The 16,675-nt window shown below is 48.8% G+C and overlaps 1 protein-coding gene across 4 annotated transcripts in view; it reads right to left on the bottom strand.

The window, feature by feature from the left end:
- LOC111858342 (myosin light chain kinase, smooth muscle-like) overlaps positions 1-16,275 on the bottom strand; it is a 58,779-nt gene extending 42,504 nt beyond the window's left edge. Inside the window, exons 1-3 of one of the 4 annotated variants that reach the window (XM_023840015.2) lie at positions 15,983-16,275; positions 12,151-12,244; positions 1,931-2,085 (exon numbers count right to left, since the gene is read on the bottom strand). In XM_023840015.2, the coding sequence (XP_023695783.2) occupies positions 1,931-2,083 (153 nt within the window). In that variant the 5' untranslated portion in view covers positions 2,084-2,085; positions 12,151-12,244; positions 15,983-16,275. The remainder of the gene's footprint in view (positions 1-1,930; positions 2,086-12,150; positions 12,245-15,982) is intronic. The other 3 variants (XM_023840014.2, XM_023840018.2, XM_023840017.2) reach the window with 3 other exon arrangements.
- Between the last annotated feature and the right edge of the window lie 400 nt (positions 16,276-16,675).

The raw sequence follows: 16,675 nt of genomic DNA on the forward strand, positions 1-16,675 counted from the left end.
ACACGGACCGATGGTTTGCAGTCATCCATAAAAACATTAACACTATACCATATTTGGGCATCCTGTTCCCATGTAAAACAGCAATCATTTCCCTTCATTTCAGGTCACTTGATATAATTTACCTGTTTGTACAATTCTATAATTTTCCGTCTATTTTTACTACTTTGAGAAATGTGGGCTGCCTTGCATAAACTCGCCTTTGTACAGTCATATTCGTTGAGTTCTGCTTTTGCAGCCTTCACACTTCCACATCCTTTCACATCCGTGTCCAGTGAGCCCTGCATTTACATAAGTTCTGCTTGGCACTTTTGGGCTGATACAAACGGATCCTGTGTAACCTCATTTCCATCCCCAGGCTGAGCTCCTCAAAAGTCACTCCACCTGAAGCTCAGAAGCAAGCTGAATTCCTAAATGACTTATCTTACCAGAGAAGCACACATGTTAGCGGGTAGTTAGGCCTCGGAGTCACTTGGAAGGCGTAGCTAACATTCTACGTACCCGCTAATGTTTTCAACGTTGGCCTACTCACGTTACGCATGTTTCACATAGCGATGCACGACACGCACCTCCTACAGGAGTGCTTTTACGTCAGAAAGCATTCGTTAATTTTATGTTTTGCCGTTAAACAAGGCACTGTGCTTAGTACTGTGTTTAGCCTGAGCTATTTCGGCCTGGCAGAGGTCAGAATGAAAACCAGGTGTGAGGCTGGGCCAGGCTCTGAAGTATGCGGGTCGTAGCATCTACTCGTCTTCAGCGGTGTCCGGGAAGCCGGCACCCAGAACTTCCACTAGAGACGCCAAACACGCTGGGTCTTGTGACAGAAAACAATGAGATCTCCCTTTTAAAAGGAACCTCTGCACAATAGCTGCTTGCGCCACAGCTAAAATCTTGTTCTGTAGACTTAACAATTCTATTAAGTATTATGTTTGTTGGTCGGGGGAAGCACTCAGACAGGATCCCGGGTTCAGGTCTAATCCCCGGCTCCCTGTGTTAGCTGTATGACTGATAGGCGTATTCCAGCCTGTGTGTGAATGCAGGTGCCCTGCGATGGGCTGCTATCCCATCTGTGTCTCCCCCTGCCTTGTGCCCTAGGCCAGGGCTCCCCCCCCCCCCCAAGGCTGTGGGACACTGGGGGGGGTTCATTTCCAAAAATAAACGATACATTTTCAAGCCACAGCTTTTTTTCAACCGCTGAAGCATTTTCAGATCACATCTGAAAGAAAACGGAAACAGCTAAAGTGCCATAAATCTGGCTTTGCCGATTGATGCCCCCCCCCCCATCCCCCCACCGTATGGGCAACGAGTTTTACCAGTCTGTGAGATGTTTCCACATTGAAGTCATCAAAAGGTTGGGAATACCTAACCTATGCTGCTTACTGTGACCCTGTAGAGCAGTGTTTCCCAATCCGGTCCTCGGGGACCCACAGTCGGTCCATGTTTTTGCTCCCTCCCAGCTCCCACAAAAACGTGGACTGTCTGTGGGTGTCTGAGGACCGGATTGGGAAACACTGCTCTAATGGATAAGCAGCTATAGGAAATGGATGGATTAAGCAGATATGTACACATTGACTAAGCGTGAGGGTGGCGAATGTGACACTGCACGACCCCTTAAAAGGAGCTGACAGCGTGAAAGGTCTGTGGCCATGTTTCACTGCTCAGAATGATGGATAAAGTTAATCATTGGTGCGGTTATTGTTGCTGTTGTCAAGGTCTTCCTGCTGGAACGCTGCCATCCTCACTCTATGCTCCACTGAGCTGTATATAAGGAAACAGACTCTACACCCAGAGACAGCATCATCAGCTCTCACCTCGTCCAGCCATGCGGGACCGGAACCTCAAAGAGCGAGGAGCATATCTCAGTGTTCATACTGTCTAGAGGTGCTACATAGTAAATGTGTGTGTGTGTGTGGGGTGGGGGGGGTGGTCCTACCTTCCCCTCAAACCGGGCCGTGCCCCCTTGGCTGACCCGGGCGTTGCGGGGGGGCAGGATGAAGGCCGGCGGCTCGTTCCTCGGGGAAGCCATCGCCAAGGTCAGGTTGGTCTTGGAGATCTGAGTGGCAGTCACAAGCTTAACGTCTCCCATCTCTGCAGGGGAAAGGACAGAGTAGGATTTTACACTAAAATAAAATGTCTCTGTAACAAGGACTGATCCATTTGTCCATACACTCTTAGCCTAGATGCAGGAACCCTAAAGCCATACTGGAATGTTAGGCAGAACCTACTGGAGCCTCAAATGCTGCAAAATAGTCACACCTACATTTCATGAACATTTCCCTGGGTTGGTAATTCCTATCAAAAACAGTCAAAATCCAGTGAAATGACACGAAACGCATTAACAAAATCATGGCCAGTATTAGCCCATGAAGCTTCTTTTGAAATCACACATTAACTTAACAGCTATACAAGAATGATATCTTGCACATGGGAAAGCTAGTTTCAGCAATATCTGCTGATTTACATGCCTTTCTCATGCTTCATACAGCTGGTTTTTACAACATTCAGTATATTATGGCTCTCAGTGTTGACATTTCTGCCCAAAAAAAGCACTCAAATAGCAGACGGCTAGAATGTTCCATCTTCCATTCCGAACAACAAGGATCTGACAGAGATGAGGCCTGAGTTGTATTTGTGCTCCTGCTCAGATCAAACCTTAGCAGAATTAACATATTTAAAGTCTTAATCTTGACCCTGTCTAGATATGCAAGTCTCATAATTGTGAACTTATCTGAAAAAATTTAAAGGTCCACTAACATACCAGCTAACAGACAGTGAGATGATACAAGAGTGATCCGTTGCAATTATAAAATAGGATGTGGTGTATTAAACAGCACCAGATCTTTTATTTATAGACCAGTAAAACCAAATATTTTATCATTCTTACAATGGGTCACCTTCCAACCTTAAAGATCTTTGACAGTCACTCTTTCTGAACGCTCAGATGAAAACATGACAGGACTCAAATGCTGAATACGATGCACAGTTTCCATCTTTCTTCACATGAACCTGTGGCCATTAATGTTCAGACCCCAACACCAGCTGGTAATGTCAGGGTCAGCCTCCCGCTGTGGTCCTTCCGTGCCCCTTCCCCGTTTGACCAGCAGGTGGTGCTGGTCATCCCGTCCTTCATGTTTGTCTTTGAGTTTCCCCTCTTACCTGTCTGGTCTTGTGGCTCAATGTGTAGAGCATGTGGTTGTCTGAGTACCCTTCTGTCCTGTGTTCGAATCCCGCCACCTCCTGTTTTTCTATTTTGCTCCCTAGTGTTTCAGTTGAGTTTGTCTAGTTATTGTATTTGGTGATTTTGTATATGGTTTTTGGTTTTGTTCCTTGTGCCCTCTGCTTATGTCTTTACCTGTTTAGATTCCCCAGTGTTAGTTTCTGTATCCTTGGTTTAGTTATTAGTTTCCCAGTTTTCAGTTCCTTTTGAGTTCATTAGTTTCACCTGTGCCCTGTTTCCTTGGTTTTGTTAATTAGCCTCACCTGTCCTGTGTTAGTCTCGTTACCCATTAGTATTTTAGTTCCTGCCTGTGTTCAGTTCCCCAGTGGTTCATTGTCTATGTCTTGGTTAGTTTGGTTAGATCTGCGTCCTGTTTTCCTTCTTGGTTTTTGTTATTTAGTTTTTGTTGATTAGTCCCATTTTAGTTTTGACCCGTTGTGGTCTTTTTGGTTTAGTTGTGTTTTTAGTGTTTTCTGTTTTGTTTAATAAACCCTGTTTTTGTGTTCCTGGAGCCGCCAGTGGGTCGTCCACCCTTCTTTTTGTGCACCATGCCTCGTTCCCGTTCCCGAGCCACCCAGAACCATGACAGAATGAACCACTCGCAAGGACGATCCCCAGGCTCCACAACACCCCTCATGCTGGGATATGTGTCCCTAGCACCTGCTACTAGGCCTGCAGTGCTCCAGTTGGAGCACTCACCCCCTGGACCTGTTCCTGATTCACCCCGACTCCGTGGCGTCTGGTCCCAGAGTGCCTACCTTGGCACCCGCCTGGCCCTAAAATGTTCCAGGTTTCCTGAGGACACTATTCCACGAGTCCCCAAGGTGCCAAAGACGGGGAGGATAGCCCCTGCTCTGGCATCTGGGAGACCTCTGCCTGCCTGCCTGCCTCCAGGGGTTCCGGTTGGAACGCCCGTCAAGGAGGAGGAAGGACCGGAGGCTTTTGCCCGTCGGCTGAAGGCCTGGGTCCAGGGTCTCCGGTATCCTGTTACTGGCCCAGGGGAAGCCACGGCCGCTTCCGCCGCTCTGCCCGAGCCCTGCCCAGGGGAAGCCACGGCCGCTTCCGCCGCTCTGCCCGAGCCCTGCCCAGGGGAAGCCACGGCCGCTTCCGCCGCTCTGCCCGAGCCCTGCCCAGGGGAAGCCACGGCCGCTTCCGCCGCTCTGCCCGAGCTCTGCCCAGGGGAAGCCGCAGCCGCCTCCGCCGCTCTGCCCGAGCCCTGCCCAGGGGAAGCCGCAGCCGCCTCCGCCGCTCTGCCCGAGCCCTGCCCAGGGGAAGCCGCCTCCGCCGCTCTGCCCGAGCCCTGCCCAGGGGAAGCCGCCTCCGCCGCTCTGCCCGAGCCCTGCCCAGGGGAAGCCGCCTCCGCCGCTCTGCCCGAGCCCTGCCCAGGGGAAGCCGCCTCCGCCGCTCTGCCCGAGCCCTGCCCAGGGGAAGCCGCCGCCGCCGCTCTGCCCGAGCCCTGCCCAGGGGAAGCCGCCGCCGCCTCCGCCGCTCTGCCCGAGCCCTGCCCAGGGGAAGCCGCCGCCGCCTCCGCCGCTCTGCCCGAGCCCTGCCCAGGGGAAGCCGCAGCCGCCTCCGCCGCTCTGCCCGAGCCCTGCCCAGGGGAAGCCGCAGCCGCCTCCGCCGCTCTGCCCGAGCCCTGCCCAGGGGAAGCCGCAGCCGCCTCCGCCGCTCTGCCCGAGCCCTGCCCAGGGGAAGCCGCAGCCGCCTCCGCCGCTCTGCCCGAGCCCTGCCCAGGGGAAGCCGCAGCCGCCTCCGCCGCTCTGCCCGAGCCCTGCCCAGGGGAAGCCGCGGCCGCCTCCGCCGCTCTGCCCGAGCCCTGCCCAGGGGAAGCCGCGGCCGCCTCCGCCGCTCTGCCCGAGCCCTGCCCAGGGGAAGCCGCAGCCGCCTCTGCTTCTGCTCTGCCCGCGCCCGGCCCACAGGGGCCCGCCGCCTCTGCGACACCCCGACCGCCTGCGCCCGGCCTACAGGGGGCCGCCGCCTCTGCGGTGCCCCGGCCGCCCGTGCCTGGTCCACAGGGGGCCGCTTTCGTCTCTGTTCTGCCTGCGCCCGGCCCACAGAAGGCCGCGCCTATGTACTCTGCCCCTGTTTCTCCGTCCAAGCCCGTCCTGGCCCCGTGCCCCGAGTTCTTGACTCCGAACCCCATCCAATTGGACCCTTTTTGGCACTGGTGGGGGTCCGGCAAAGGACCAGCCCGGTTCTCTGTCTCCCGAAAGGGGAGACGGGGACATGCCAGGCGATCCAACCGCCCTGGCCTAGCCCCTTCCTCAGTGTCACCCTCTGGCCCTCATTCTTCATTCCCTTCTCCTTCGCCCTTCAGTTCCCATTCCAGTCCCGTGCCCTTCTCATCGCCCTCCAGTCCCAGTTCCTGTCCCAATCCTGCAGTCCCTTCCGCATTGTCACCCTCTGGTCCCCATCCTTCATTCCCTTCTCCTTCGCCCTCCAGTCCCCGTTCCGGTCCTGTCCCTTCCTCGTCGGCGCCCTCTAGTCCTAGTTCCTGCCCCAGTCCTGTAGTCCCTTCCTCGTTGCCACCCTCTGGTCCACATCCTACAGTCCCTTCCTTATCGCCCTCCGTTCCCAGTTCCCATCCTTGTCCTAGGGTCCCTTCCTCATCACCCTCCGGTCCCTTTTCCCGTCCTGCCGTTGTTACCTCATCGCCCCCCAGTACCCATCCTTGTCCACGTCCCGCAGTCCCTTCCTTGTCACCCTCCGGTCCTAGTTCCCGTCCTAGATCTCCAGTCCCGTCCTTGTCGCCCTCCAAACAGCCACCTACCCCACATCCTACCCAACAGTTCCCTTTTCTGTTTCCCGGTCAGCTGCCCCAACAAGTCCCGTTTCTGCCCTTCCCTTCCGGTTCCTCTGCCCCGTTTCGGTCCCAGTCCCATGTCCCTGGTCCTGTCCCTTCTGGTTCCCCTGCATTTTGTTTTCCTTCTCGTGCCCCGGGTTTTGTTCCTCCGCCTCCGCGTCCATTCCCGGGTCCTTTTGTTTTTGGTTCCCAAGTTCTGCCCCCTACTGTGTTCCCTCGTCTGGTCTTCCTGTCTCAGCTCCTGGTGTCTGCTCTGTCTATTTTCGTGCCCTTCCTGTCTGAGTTTTTGGTTCTGTCTGTCCAGTTCCTCGGTTGTCGTTAGTTTGTTCCCTGTCCGGTTCTGCGTCTTGGTCTGTTCCGTCCGTCCTGTCTGTCCGGTTCTGCGTCTTGGTCTGTTCCGTCCGTCCTGTCTGTCCGGTTCCTTGGTTGTCGTTCGTCTGTTCCCTGTTCTGCTCCGAGTCTGAGTCCTGTCTGCCTGTTTTCTGTGGCCCTGGCAGTGCCCCGGCGCGCGTCCGGTGTCCGCGCGTTAGGTGGGGGGTACTGTCAGGGTCAGCCTCCCGCTGTGGTCCTTCCGTGCCCCTTCCCCGTTTGACCAGCAGGTGGTGCTGGTCATCCCGTCCTTCATGTTTGTCTTTGAGTTTCCCCTCTTACCTGTCTGGTCTTGTGGCTCAATGTGTAGAGCATGTGGTTGTCTGAGTACCCTTCTGTCCTGTGTTCGAATCCCGCCACCTCCTGTTTTTCTATTTTGCTCCCTAGTGTTTCAGTTGAGTTTGTCTAGTTATTGTATTTGGTGATTTTGTATATGGTTTTTGGTTTTGTTCCTTGTGCCCTCTGCTTATGTCTTTACCTGTTTAGATTCCCCAGTGTTAGTTTCTGTATCCTTGGTTTAGTTATTAGTTTCCCAGTTTTCAGTTCCTTTTGAGTTCATTAGTTTCACCTGTGCCCTGTTTCCTTGGTTTTGTTAATTAGCCTCACCTGTCCTGTGTTAGTCTCGTTACCCATTAGTATTTTAGTTCCTGCCTGTGTTCAGTTCCCCAGTGGTTCATTGTCTATGTCTTGGTTAGTTTGGTTAGATCTGCGTCCTGTTTTCCTTCTTGGTTTTTGTTATTTAGTTTTTGTTGATTAGTCCCATTTTAGTTTTGACCCGTTGTGGTCTTTTTGGTTTAGTTGTGTTTTTAGTGTTTTCTGTTTTGTTTAATAAACCCTGTTTTTGTGTTCCTGGAGCCGCCAGTGGGTCGTCCACCCTTCTTTTTGTGCACCATGCCTCGTTCCCGTTCCCGAGCCACCCAGAACCATGACAGGTAAAGCAGCTGATCCGGGGTCAGATGACCCAGAGAAATCAGGACATTTCCTTTATCCCACAGGGAAATCCCTGCCAAATAAAGTCAAAACACACAGTCTCTCGAAACAGTCAACAAATCCCTTTAACCTTCACCTTAAGGTCATTTACACATTTACACAAATCCATCACACAACAGGAGGTTTTCTTTAGTCAGTATCGGAAATCTGATACTCACACACATTGAGCAGCTTCTTTGGACCATGTTTTGGGATGTGATGCTGTATTTACCAGCCAGTGATGTACTTATGGACTATGGATTTTAGATTTCGGTCTCAATGTGGTTTCCTTTGTTCGCACTGACTTGCTGCACAATCTCCTGCCTGTGTTCCGGATTACATTTCAGACTGTGACCAGGAAATAAACCCAGCGCTTCCACAACTGGTTCCTCCCTCGTCAAACCATTACAACCATAACCTGAATTATGGCTTTGCATACAAGTATGCAAGAAGGTTATTGCGGGAATGATTGTGTTGCACATAATTCGGTGTGTAAATGCAGCTCTGTAGAAGGGACTGGGGCAGCCAATGACATGGGGGCTCATTTAAAGGGCCAACCAATTAAAATTAATGCTTAAAAATAAACAGTGTGTGGGTCAGTGGGAAAGGTTTCTGGGTCCCGATCACCACTTTGAATCCCACACTTGAAAGAGTCACATCACAAGGCCCCTAACCCCTGTAAAAATGCCCCCTGAAAACACTGAACCCTGTGCTTTGCTCTCCCCAGTATATGTGTGTGTGTGTGTGGATTAGGTTTATATTACTTTATATTACTTTGTGGGGACCAAATGTCACCCACAATATAATGAAAACCCATTATCTTGACATTGCGGGAACCATTTTTCAGGTCCCCACAAATATCTGCGAATGCAATCAAAAAAGTAAAAATGCCAAAACTTTCATATTTTGTTTGGTTACTTATGGCTAAGATTAGGACTGAGTAGGGGTTAAGGTTGCCATGTTGGGATTGGAGTTTTCCCCAAAGAAATGAATGGAGAGTCCCCACAAAGATATAAATACAAACCTGTGTGTGTGTGTGTGTGTGCACGTCTCAAAGGACAGCAGGATGATCCATATGAAAAGGAACATTCCAATGCACCTGTACTGATTTTTGTACATATGGGAAATAAAGCATGATTGTTTCCATCCATCATCTCCATTTAGCTGCTAATCCTGGTGAGGACCGTGGGGCACCAGTGATTACGGAAACCTGGCTTCTATGCACGGAAAAGCTCGTTAATTAGCCTTATTGCATCGACCTCAGGATGGAATCTGATGTGTGTCGAGAGGACCGGGCGTCCCAGGGGGCCGAGACGGTGTCAGCGATGTGGAGGGAAATATTTTTTAGCACCAAGCTGTGGCCAAAAAATAGAAAAGATGACCTGAACGATAACCTGTTAGGAAAGCACAGAGCAGAGCTGGTCCTCTGAAGATCTCAAGGAGAAGAGACTCTCCACGTCTGCACTCTGTGTCCACATAACAGGCCAGCGTGACCAAACCCGTTGGCCAATCAGCACCCTGGGAATGAGGCCCCTCAGCATGTCACTGGGACGCCCTGGGGCTCAGTCGCTAATTGGCTCTTTCTGCTTGTTAGTTTATTGATCTTCCTGTAAAAGGCATCTACACAGACAACTGTCTGAGAGCCCTTCATACTGTCAGTTCTCAGAGTCTGTCTGAGGCACCGGCTACTACTTTTAACGACGTATGTGTCCGGTCTCACCCGGGGTCCTGAACTCCCCAGGGCACCATATGCCACATATCAATGAATCACATTTTACCGGCTTTCTTACAGAGACATCAGCAGATGCTGGCAGCTTTCAGAATAATAATTCATGGCAAAACATTCCGTGAAGCAACAGCCAAAGGGCTCAGACATAAATCTGGGCCGGGCCGCTCGCGGCGTCGCGCCGGACCTGGTCTGCCCACGCGGCGGGGGATCCCAGCCCAAGCCAAAGATCTGCTTCTGCTTAGGAGGCATTCAGGAAGCTCAGCACTCCTGCTGGCGCCCCCGGGGCCACACGTGCGAGGCTCCAGCCGCGGATGGAGGGCCACGGCGGAGCCGAAGCCGCAGGCAGGCCGTGAGTGTGGGGGGGTGGGCACAGCAGGGCACCAAGGGCACGATGCCAGCGTGGGCTGTCAATGGTGGGTAATGGCATGACGGTCGAAGGCCGCATAATCTGAGATGCTGACACTACATTACAAAGGGACTTTACGTTGGAGGAAGACTGGGCTTGTCTTAGCATGGACTAAACTATGGGAAAGTTTGGGGGGGGGGGGGACACCAGCCTTAAGGGCTACAGCCAATCAGTGTCAGTCATATTTCAGTTATTGATGGAGTGAAGTGAAAGTTGTTGTCCAGAATTTAAGAAAAACTGCAATTAACAAAAGAACCAATAAGCATTCTGATCATCTTCAGGAGTAGAACTGCCCTGAAACTCACTTAGCACTTTTCCAGGAACAGTCTATAAAGAGAGGAACAACAACAGATTGTTGAGTCTGTAAATTTTAGTCTTTTCTTGGAATCACTCCACGCATCTCACTAAACTGGAAATAATGTGAAAACAAACATCAATGTGACCCCAGAGCCTTGGTCTGACGAGATCAGGCCAGAGCATCTGCGTTCCATGGGCCACGTGAACAACGTGGCCCCCTCCTCACGTCAAAAGCCAGAATGAAACTGAAAATGAAAAATATACATCAGAAGTTGTTTCCCTCCTGTCAAAATGACGGCAGCGTATTTGTAAGATTCCCTTTCGCTAATCCCCAGCATTCATCTGACGCTTCCTTGCACTGCGCGTACAGTGCACAAGGAAAAAATTTAAGAGGAATTCTGTTTTCACTTTATGGAGCCCCGTCTGAAGTCTTGAATCAAAGAGCACCTCAAAACTTCTGTAGACAAAATGGTTACAGCTGAATATAAACAAAAGTCTAGTCCATTAAAATAAATGAAAATGTTTCTGGTAATGAGCTTCACTGAAGCCGGCTGTCTTTTACCAATGAAACCACAGCAATGCAGGCCTTCTTGCAGCTAAAGCATGCGAGCAACACCGCAGGCTATGGTGGTGCTCTTTGACACGACACTGCAGGCTATGTCAGTGCTCTCTGATGCGACACCACAGGCTATGATGGTGCATTCTCATGGTGCAACACCGCAGGCTACATTGGTGCTCTCTGATGCAACACCGCAGGCGATCTTGGTGCTCTCTGATGCAACACCGCAGGCGATCTTGGTGCTCTCTGATGCGACACCGCAGGCTACGTCGGTGCTCTCTGATGCGACACCGCAGGCTACGTCGGTGCTCTCTGATGACTTTACCATCTCAGTTTAGCAGAGCTTTGATAGCACATCTGTACATTCAGATGGCTGGCATCTCCACTTAGGGAGGATCATTCTGTTGTTCAGCACGTTCGCATAGAAATGGCTTATAAATTCACCCATTTCTTCATCTGTTTGTTTTCGTTGTACTGTTTCAGATTGAGTCGCATATTAAAGTGTGCCGAAGCATGCATTCGAACTCAAACCAAAGTCTTATCTGCCATAGCACATTGTGTAGCTGTACAACATGAACCATTCGTTCCTCCGTGATGTAGTTACCTGGGCTATAGACCATCAGATCTCTTGCTTCTCTTTACCTAAGATATGGATTGTGGTCAAAGACAAACAGCTTCTCTGGCCGACAATGGCTGAGGGTCCAGAAAAGGGTTTCTGTCGCACATTACCTGCATCAATGGGTAGGCCTGCATCAATGGGTAGGCCTGCATCAATGAGTAGGCCTGCATCAATGAGTAGGCCTTAACTCTAAAAATCGAATCCTGCATCACATGGTATGAGCTGACAGACAGACTGGGGATATATTAAACTGTTTCGAGAACATTTGATTTCCTGACACACTGCAGATCGCGCTCCAGTCCAGTGCCGGTCTGCAAGCTGAGATATGCCTGATTAGTTCAGGCCAGCGACAGATTAGGCGATGATGGTGTGATTGGGGCACATTCCTGTTTTATGATGAATCTGCGCACCCAAATTTAGAGGGAAGTGCTTCTTTCCTTTACTAAACTAGAAACACCAAACTTAAATATGTTAAAGTACATATACAGTCGTGGAAAAAGTTAAGGGACCACTCTATATTTTTATACAAAAATGCATTTTTTAATCCTGGTTTAATCCTGGTTCTGCTGGCAGAAGGCTACACTGAGCAGCAGGTTGCTTCCAAGTTCAAAATTTCTAAGACAGAAACTTAACTTATCCTACAGTTTCTCATGAATCAGACAATCAGACATCAAGTGGCCTTCAAAAGGAATAGGAAACGTTAAGTGCAGGTGTGAGGTTCACTGCTAGGACAGTTCGTTTCAGGCTCCTAGAAGCAGGACTTAAGTCCAATAAAGCAAGGAAGAAGCCCTTCGTTCCTGAGAAACAGAGAAGAGCCAGGCTGCAGGTTGTAAAAAAAAATAGTCTTATTCACAGATGCACAGCCATAAACTGAGAAATGACTGAAAAAAAAATTGTGCTGCGGTCTCTTAATTTTTTCACGGCTGTATTCACTGATGCACCATAATGGGAGGGATTCACTTCCCAAAAAGGTGCCAAAGCTGTCGATGGGGCTCCTGATGGGGGGCAGTTCCCTGCATGCCCACCCTTCCTGACCACAAATCTGCCTCCCCCCCCCTCCGATGTAAGCAGCTTCCTCACCTGCCAGCCCAGACATCAACATCCATAATTCTACTGGACCATATTCATACCTACGCTACACACAATTCTACTTTAGAAACAGGGACTTTGTTACTTTGGACTTACTCTGCCGGCCCAGGAAGGACGGGCTCCTCCTTTCTGGTTCCGTCCTATGACCAGGTTCCCTTGCCGCTGTCACCTCTGCCTTGGACTCTGGGGGCTTTGGGCAGGGACAATGCAAAGCGCTTTGAGACAATGTAATGTCTGTATGCGCTATACAAAAATAAACTGATTGAATCGAAATCAATCATTGACTAATTTGACCAAAACAGCATAAAATTTCTACCTGTGATCAAAAATTTACATCTTAACCTAAATAGCACAATGAAAAGCTGGTTAATCCAATCAGTGCAGGATAATCGTACTAATGGTGAGTTCTGAACTTCTCAAGCAGCTACTCGAGCACTGGGAATAGTCATGTGATCACATATTCTCCTTGGGAAGCATTAGACGCTAAATATCATCATCAGGAGATTACATTTGTTTGGGTGAAGTTGGGGTGGTGTTTCTTGCTTAGTTAAGTAACTTGTCAGATTTGAGATTGTTCAGACTATGATAAAGTCCCTTTAGCCCAGACTGGCTTAAAGCCTATAAGTTATCCAGGTAACAAAAAAAACGCTGCTTCGTGGAACGGGCCCCTGCTCAATGTTGTGCACAATCAAATTCTTTTCAATATACTTGAAATAAACTCTGATCTTTCCAGGCGTAAGTCCATATGACCCACAATCTGGGTTTATGTAACCCTCCCCCCCCCCCCACACACACACACACATGCCAGGGGAAGGAATTAAACCCACAATCCTACAGGCATGAACTTATAAAAATAACTAGCAAACCACCTTAATTCATATCTGTGCAAAACCACTTTCAGAGGAAACTTAAATTTCACATCCACATAACAGCCGCCCATTACATACAAGCTAATTGACAACAAACCCTGAAATAAACAACCGTGTTCTTGTTGTTCACACTGATTAGCCAGGTAGTTTGAATTTTGACATGGAGAGTCAACGGCGTGAATCAGACGCATCGTCATTTCCAAACTCCAAAATCAGAGCATTCAAATGACGAACACAACCGAACGTCAGCTTAAAACGGCAGAATCGGCCTCAGCACAAACAACAGGATCCATAAACATCTCAGACATTCCTGAAGACCGGCGAGAGTCTCTATAAATGCTGTGGAACGGCTGAGATATGGCAGTAAACGTTCCAGCAGGATGTGGGGGCAAACACGAGAAGTATAGAGAGAGGCCCATGAATCACGCCTCGCACGTCTCGCGCCCTTTTCACCAGTTCTCGTGAATGTGTGGAACTTTGGGGTCCTCTGTAAGCATCCCGGATGCTCGTTAATGGCATAACTGTGAACATCTGCAAGTCTGCTTCAAGGATTTCACAGCAATAAAGCAGAGCTTCACGCACCAGTGAACCAAACGTTACCAACCTCACCTTCTGCCATACATCTCATATCGACCTCTGGTGTCGAGGCTCACATTCAGGCTGTGTCCAATCTCACACCAGTGTTTAGTCTTTCATGAATTGCCTTCATCAACCCAGCTAGTGCCACTGCAATGACCCTCTGTGGTTTGTATGGGAGCTTCAGTTTAAGTCAAAATCTCTCCCATGTACAGTACCATAGGAGACCATGAGGAAAACACACATCACTGTACAGCCCCACGTGAGTAAAACATTTTTAGAGATGAGCTGATTTTTTTCAGGTCTTTTTCGTGTGCTTTTGTATGACCCCAATGTCAGAGAACTTTCAGGTCCTACAGTTTAGAAATCAGTTTATGCTGTTCTCAAAACCCTGATGTCTGGCACCTAACCTGTACTATTGGACAGACTAATCACGTGACCCAAGACACCTCCTAGAGCTCAAGACAACACAGTCGTGCTCAGTATTCAGGGCACCTGTCAATAAATCAAAACAAACACATTCGCACTCAAAGGAATGACAACCTTGGGTTAGAACAGGATAAATTGTGACCCCTTTGCTCCAACCGCAGGCTAAACGCTCTGACGAACACTTTAATTGGTGCCTGGACTCTACTGTTGGGGGTGAGAGAGCAGCTAAACGTCTCAATGTCATTCCAGCGCCGCCACGAGCTCTGGATGCTGATAACAAGCCGACTGCCAGGACGCAGCTGGAGAAATGGCATTCTTTGAATACTTTGTAACTATTACAAGCTACCGGTCCAATCTTCTGATTTAATTTCTTTTGGCACTTTCTCAAAAGACCCCATTCATACATATATCAAGCAGGTTTTGCTCAATTTCATTCCTTTTAGAGACAAATAAACAGTTTCTAAAATTACAGTATTCAGTTTGATTAAGTTTTCTTTGGTTTCTTGCAGTGGTTCAGCACTCCCATCAGTCCGGTTTAGATGTCTGGTTGCCATTTCATTTGTTTTTGCTTTGTCCGGGGAGGGGTATGTTTATGTCCAATAATTGCCTTTTACAGGATGGCAGCCGCGGTGACAAATCCTGTTGAGGCACTCGGCATCGGATAACGGGGCGGGGGGATGCGATCCCATCCAAACGGGAAATGTCACACACGCGGCTGCGGAAAATGGGCCGGGGGGGGAGCGTACCCCTTGAACTGCCTGCGAACTGCCACGTCCGTGCAGCAGGGAAAAGACTATACATCTGGGTGCTGGGGCACAGAGCGGACTTCCCTCATAAGAGCTCAAACGGAGACAGTCTGAGGCAGCCGTGTCACAAGTGGTTTTAATCCCGCATTTCCTGTGGAGAGTCTTTAGAAGTCGTAGCAAAATGGAGGGGCGGCGGGAGTAGCTAGTGTGTGGACGGGCGATTACTCTGGTGGCAGGATAAACATCCTAATTTACGGTAAACAGAACTAAAAAGAAATCCCGCTCCTTCTGACCGTGAAATTCCAAGTGCAAGAGCAACTGCTGAATTTGTGCTTTCAGTTTCAGAGGTCAGGATCAGAACTAATTAAGGTAGAAAGTGCAATATTGTCTAGATACTGAGACATAATATGAATGTTTGATATACAAGTTGATATAAGCAGTTTTCTGCTGCGATTTTACTGTATAACCTTCGTAACTTTCTTGGAGGTGCGTCTAAGTTAAATATACTGTGGTATATACTTTACCAAAGACAGTCCAAACACTTTAAAACAGTATATATACAAATGATCAACACCAAAAGGAAACGGAAACCAAAGCATTACATTCTGAATACCAAGAAACACGACTGATGCGCTGTTTAACGAATATGAATCTGATATTGCCATTAAAATAACTAATTTTTCTATTCGTGCCACGAATCGTGGACAATTATTTCCAGTACCTGCAAATAGATCAAGCTGCCGTAGACGTTAAACATATCCACATACAAAGGTATACTGGTTAGATACGAATGATACGAAAAGACTTTCTAACTTTCTCCAAGTAGGAAAATTGATATTTCAAATGTTGCATTCATGTGGCTGCTCTTCTCGAAGCATTCTTCCCATCCTAACTTGGCATGTATGTGTTGATCTGTGTATTTCATTTTTCCTCATACCACATCTTTGTCCACCCACGAATGTAATTGATCACAATAGCTACATATTCTGCCTATATTCAATGCGGCTGAAGTGAGTGACAAATAGGGATTCTGATTAAAATGAAGGTAGTACATCACACCAATGATACCATACCAATGCATTTTTAAACACTTGTCCTTAGAGAAAATCTGCTGTTTTTCACTCAACAGAATCAATAAATCTTATTACATTCAATATCTATCGCTATTAGTTCTGCAAAGGGATTTAACGGAGTTAATGCAAGTAACTGTGCTACTGGCTCTTCGAATTTAAAGTCATTATTTACAAGGGAATTCATGCATCCGAGAGTTCATGCAAGTGCATGTTCTGCAAATTGTGTTTAACTTACCTAAAGCTGCGCGCCGCTGATTCCTCTCGCCCAGGGATGAGAGTAGGCGCACCGCGCCACTTGCCCGTATTTTAATCGCGCTCCGCGGGAGACGCTCTTACGAGCCTGGGAGGCGCGTGTAACCCGATTCCGAAAGTGCCGGTTCACAGTTGATCGCGCCTCTAACCTTCTGCCTTATTTGGATTTTCTGCTTTCTTGGTAAGAAACTGCTGCCTTTACCGTCGATACAGACCGATAGCGTAAAACCCCCGGAGATTAAGTAGGTCTGAAATCAAGCAAACCATTCGAACTTCACTATTTATCGACTGATGTTATTCATAAGCTACTGAGTCCCCCCCCCCCCCAATACTTAGAAGTCACTAGAAACATACGACAATTTACAATTTTACATTTAATTAAATAGTGTGTTTGTATCATTTTCATGACATATAACCACTTAGACTGCCTTTACATTGTCATAGGCCTATCCAATGCGGTAGTTTAGTAATAAACACAGGCGTCGTTAGCCCCCCCGAATAAATGTGTATATTTATTGGCTAAAGTCATTAATAGTTTGCCATCAACCCCCCCCCCCCCCCCCCCCCCAACACTCCATTCATCTCTAACTACGGCACTGGTAATAACGCTTGCTAAAGTTTGTCCCTCCTTGCATATCTATATACTGTACTTAAAACAACTGAGTTTTGGGACACA

The sequence above is a fragment of the Paramormyrops kingsleyae genome, chromosome 16, assembly GCF_048594095.1.
Source record: "Paramormyrops kingsleyae isolate MSU_618 chromosome 16, PKINGS_0.4, whole genome shotgun sequence".
Classification (NCBI taxonomy): Eukaryota; Metazoa; Chordata; class Actinopteri; order Osteoglossiformes; family Mormyridae; genus Paramormyrops; species Paramormyrops kingsleyae.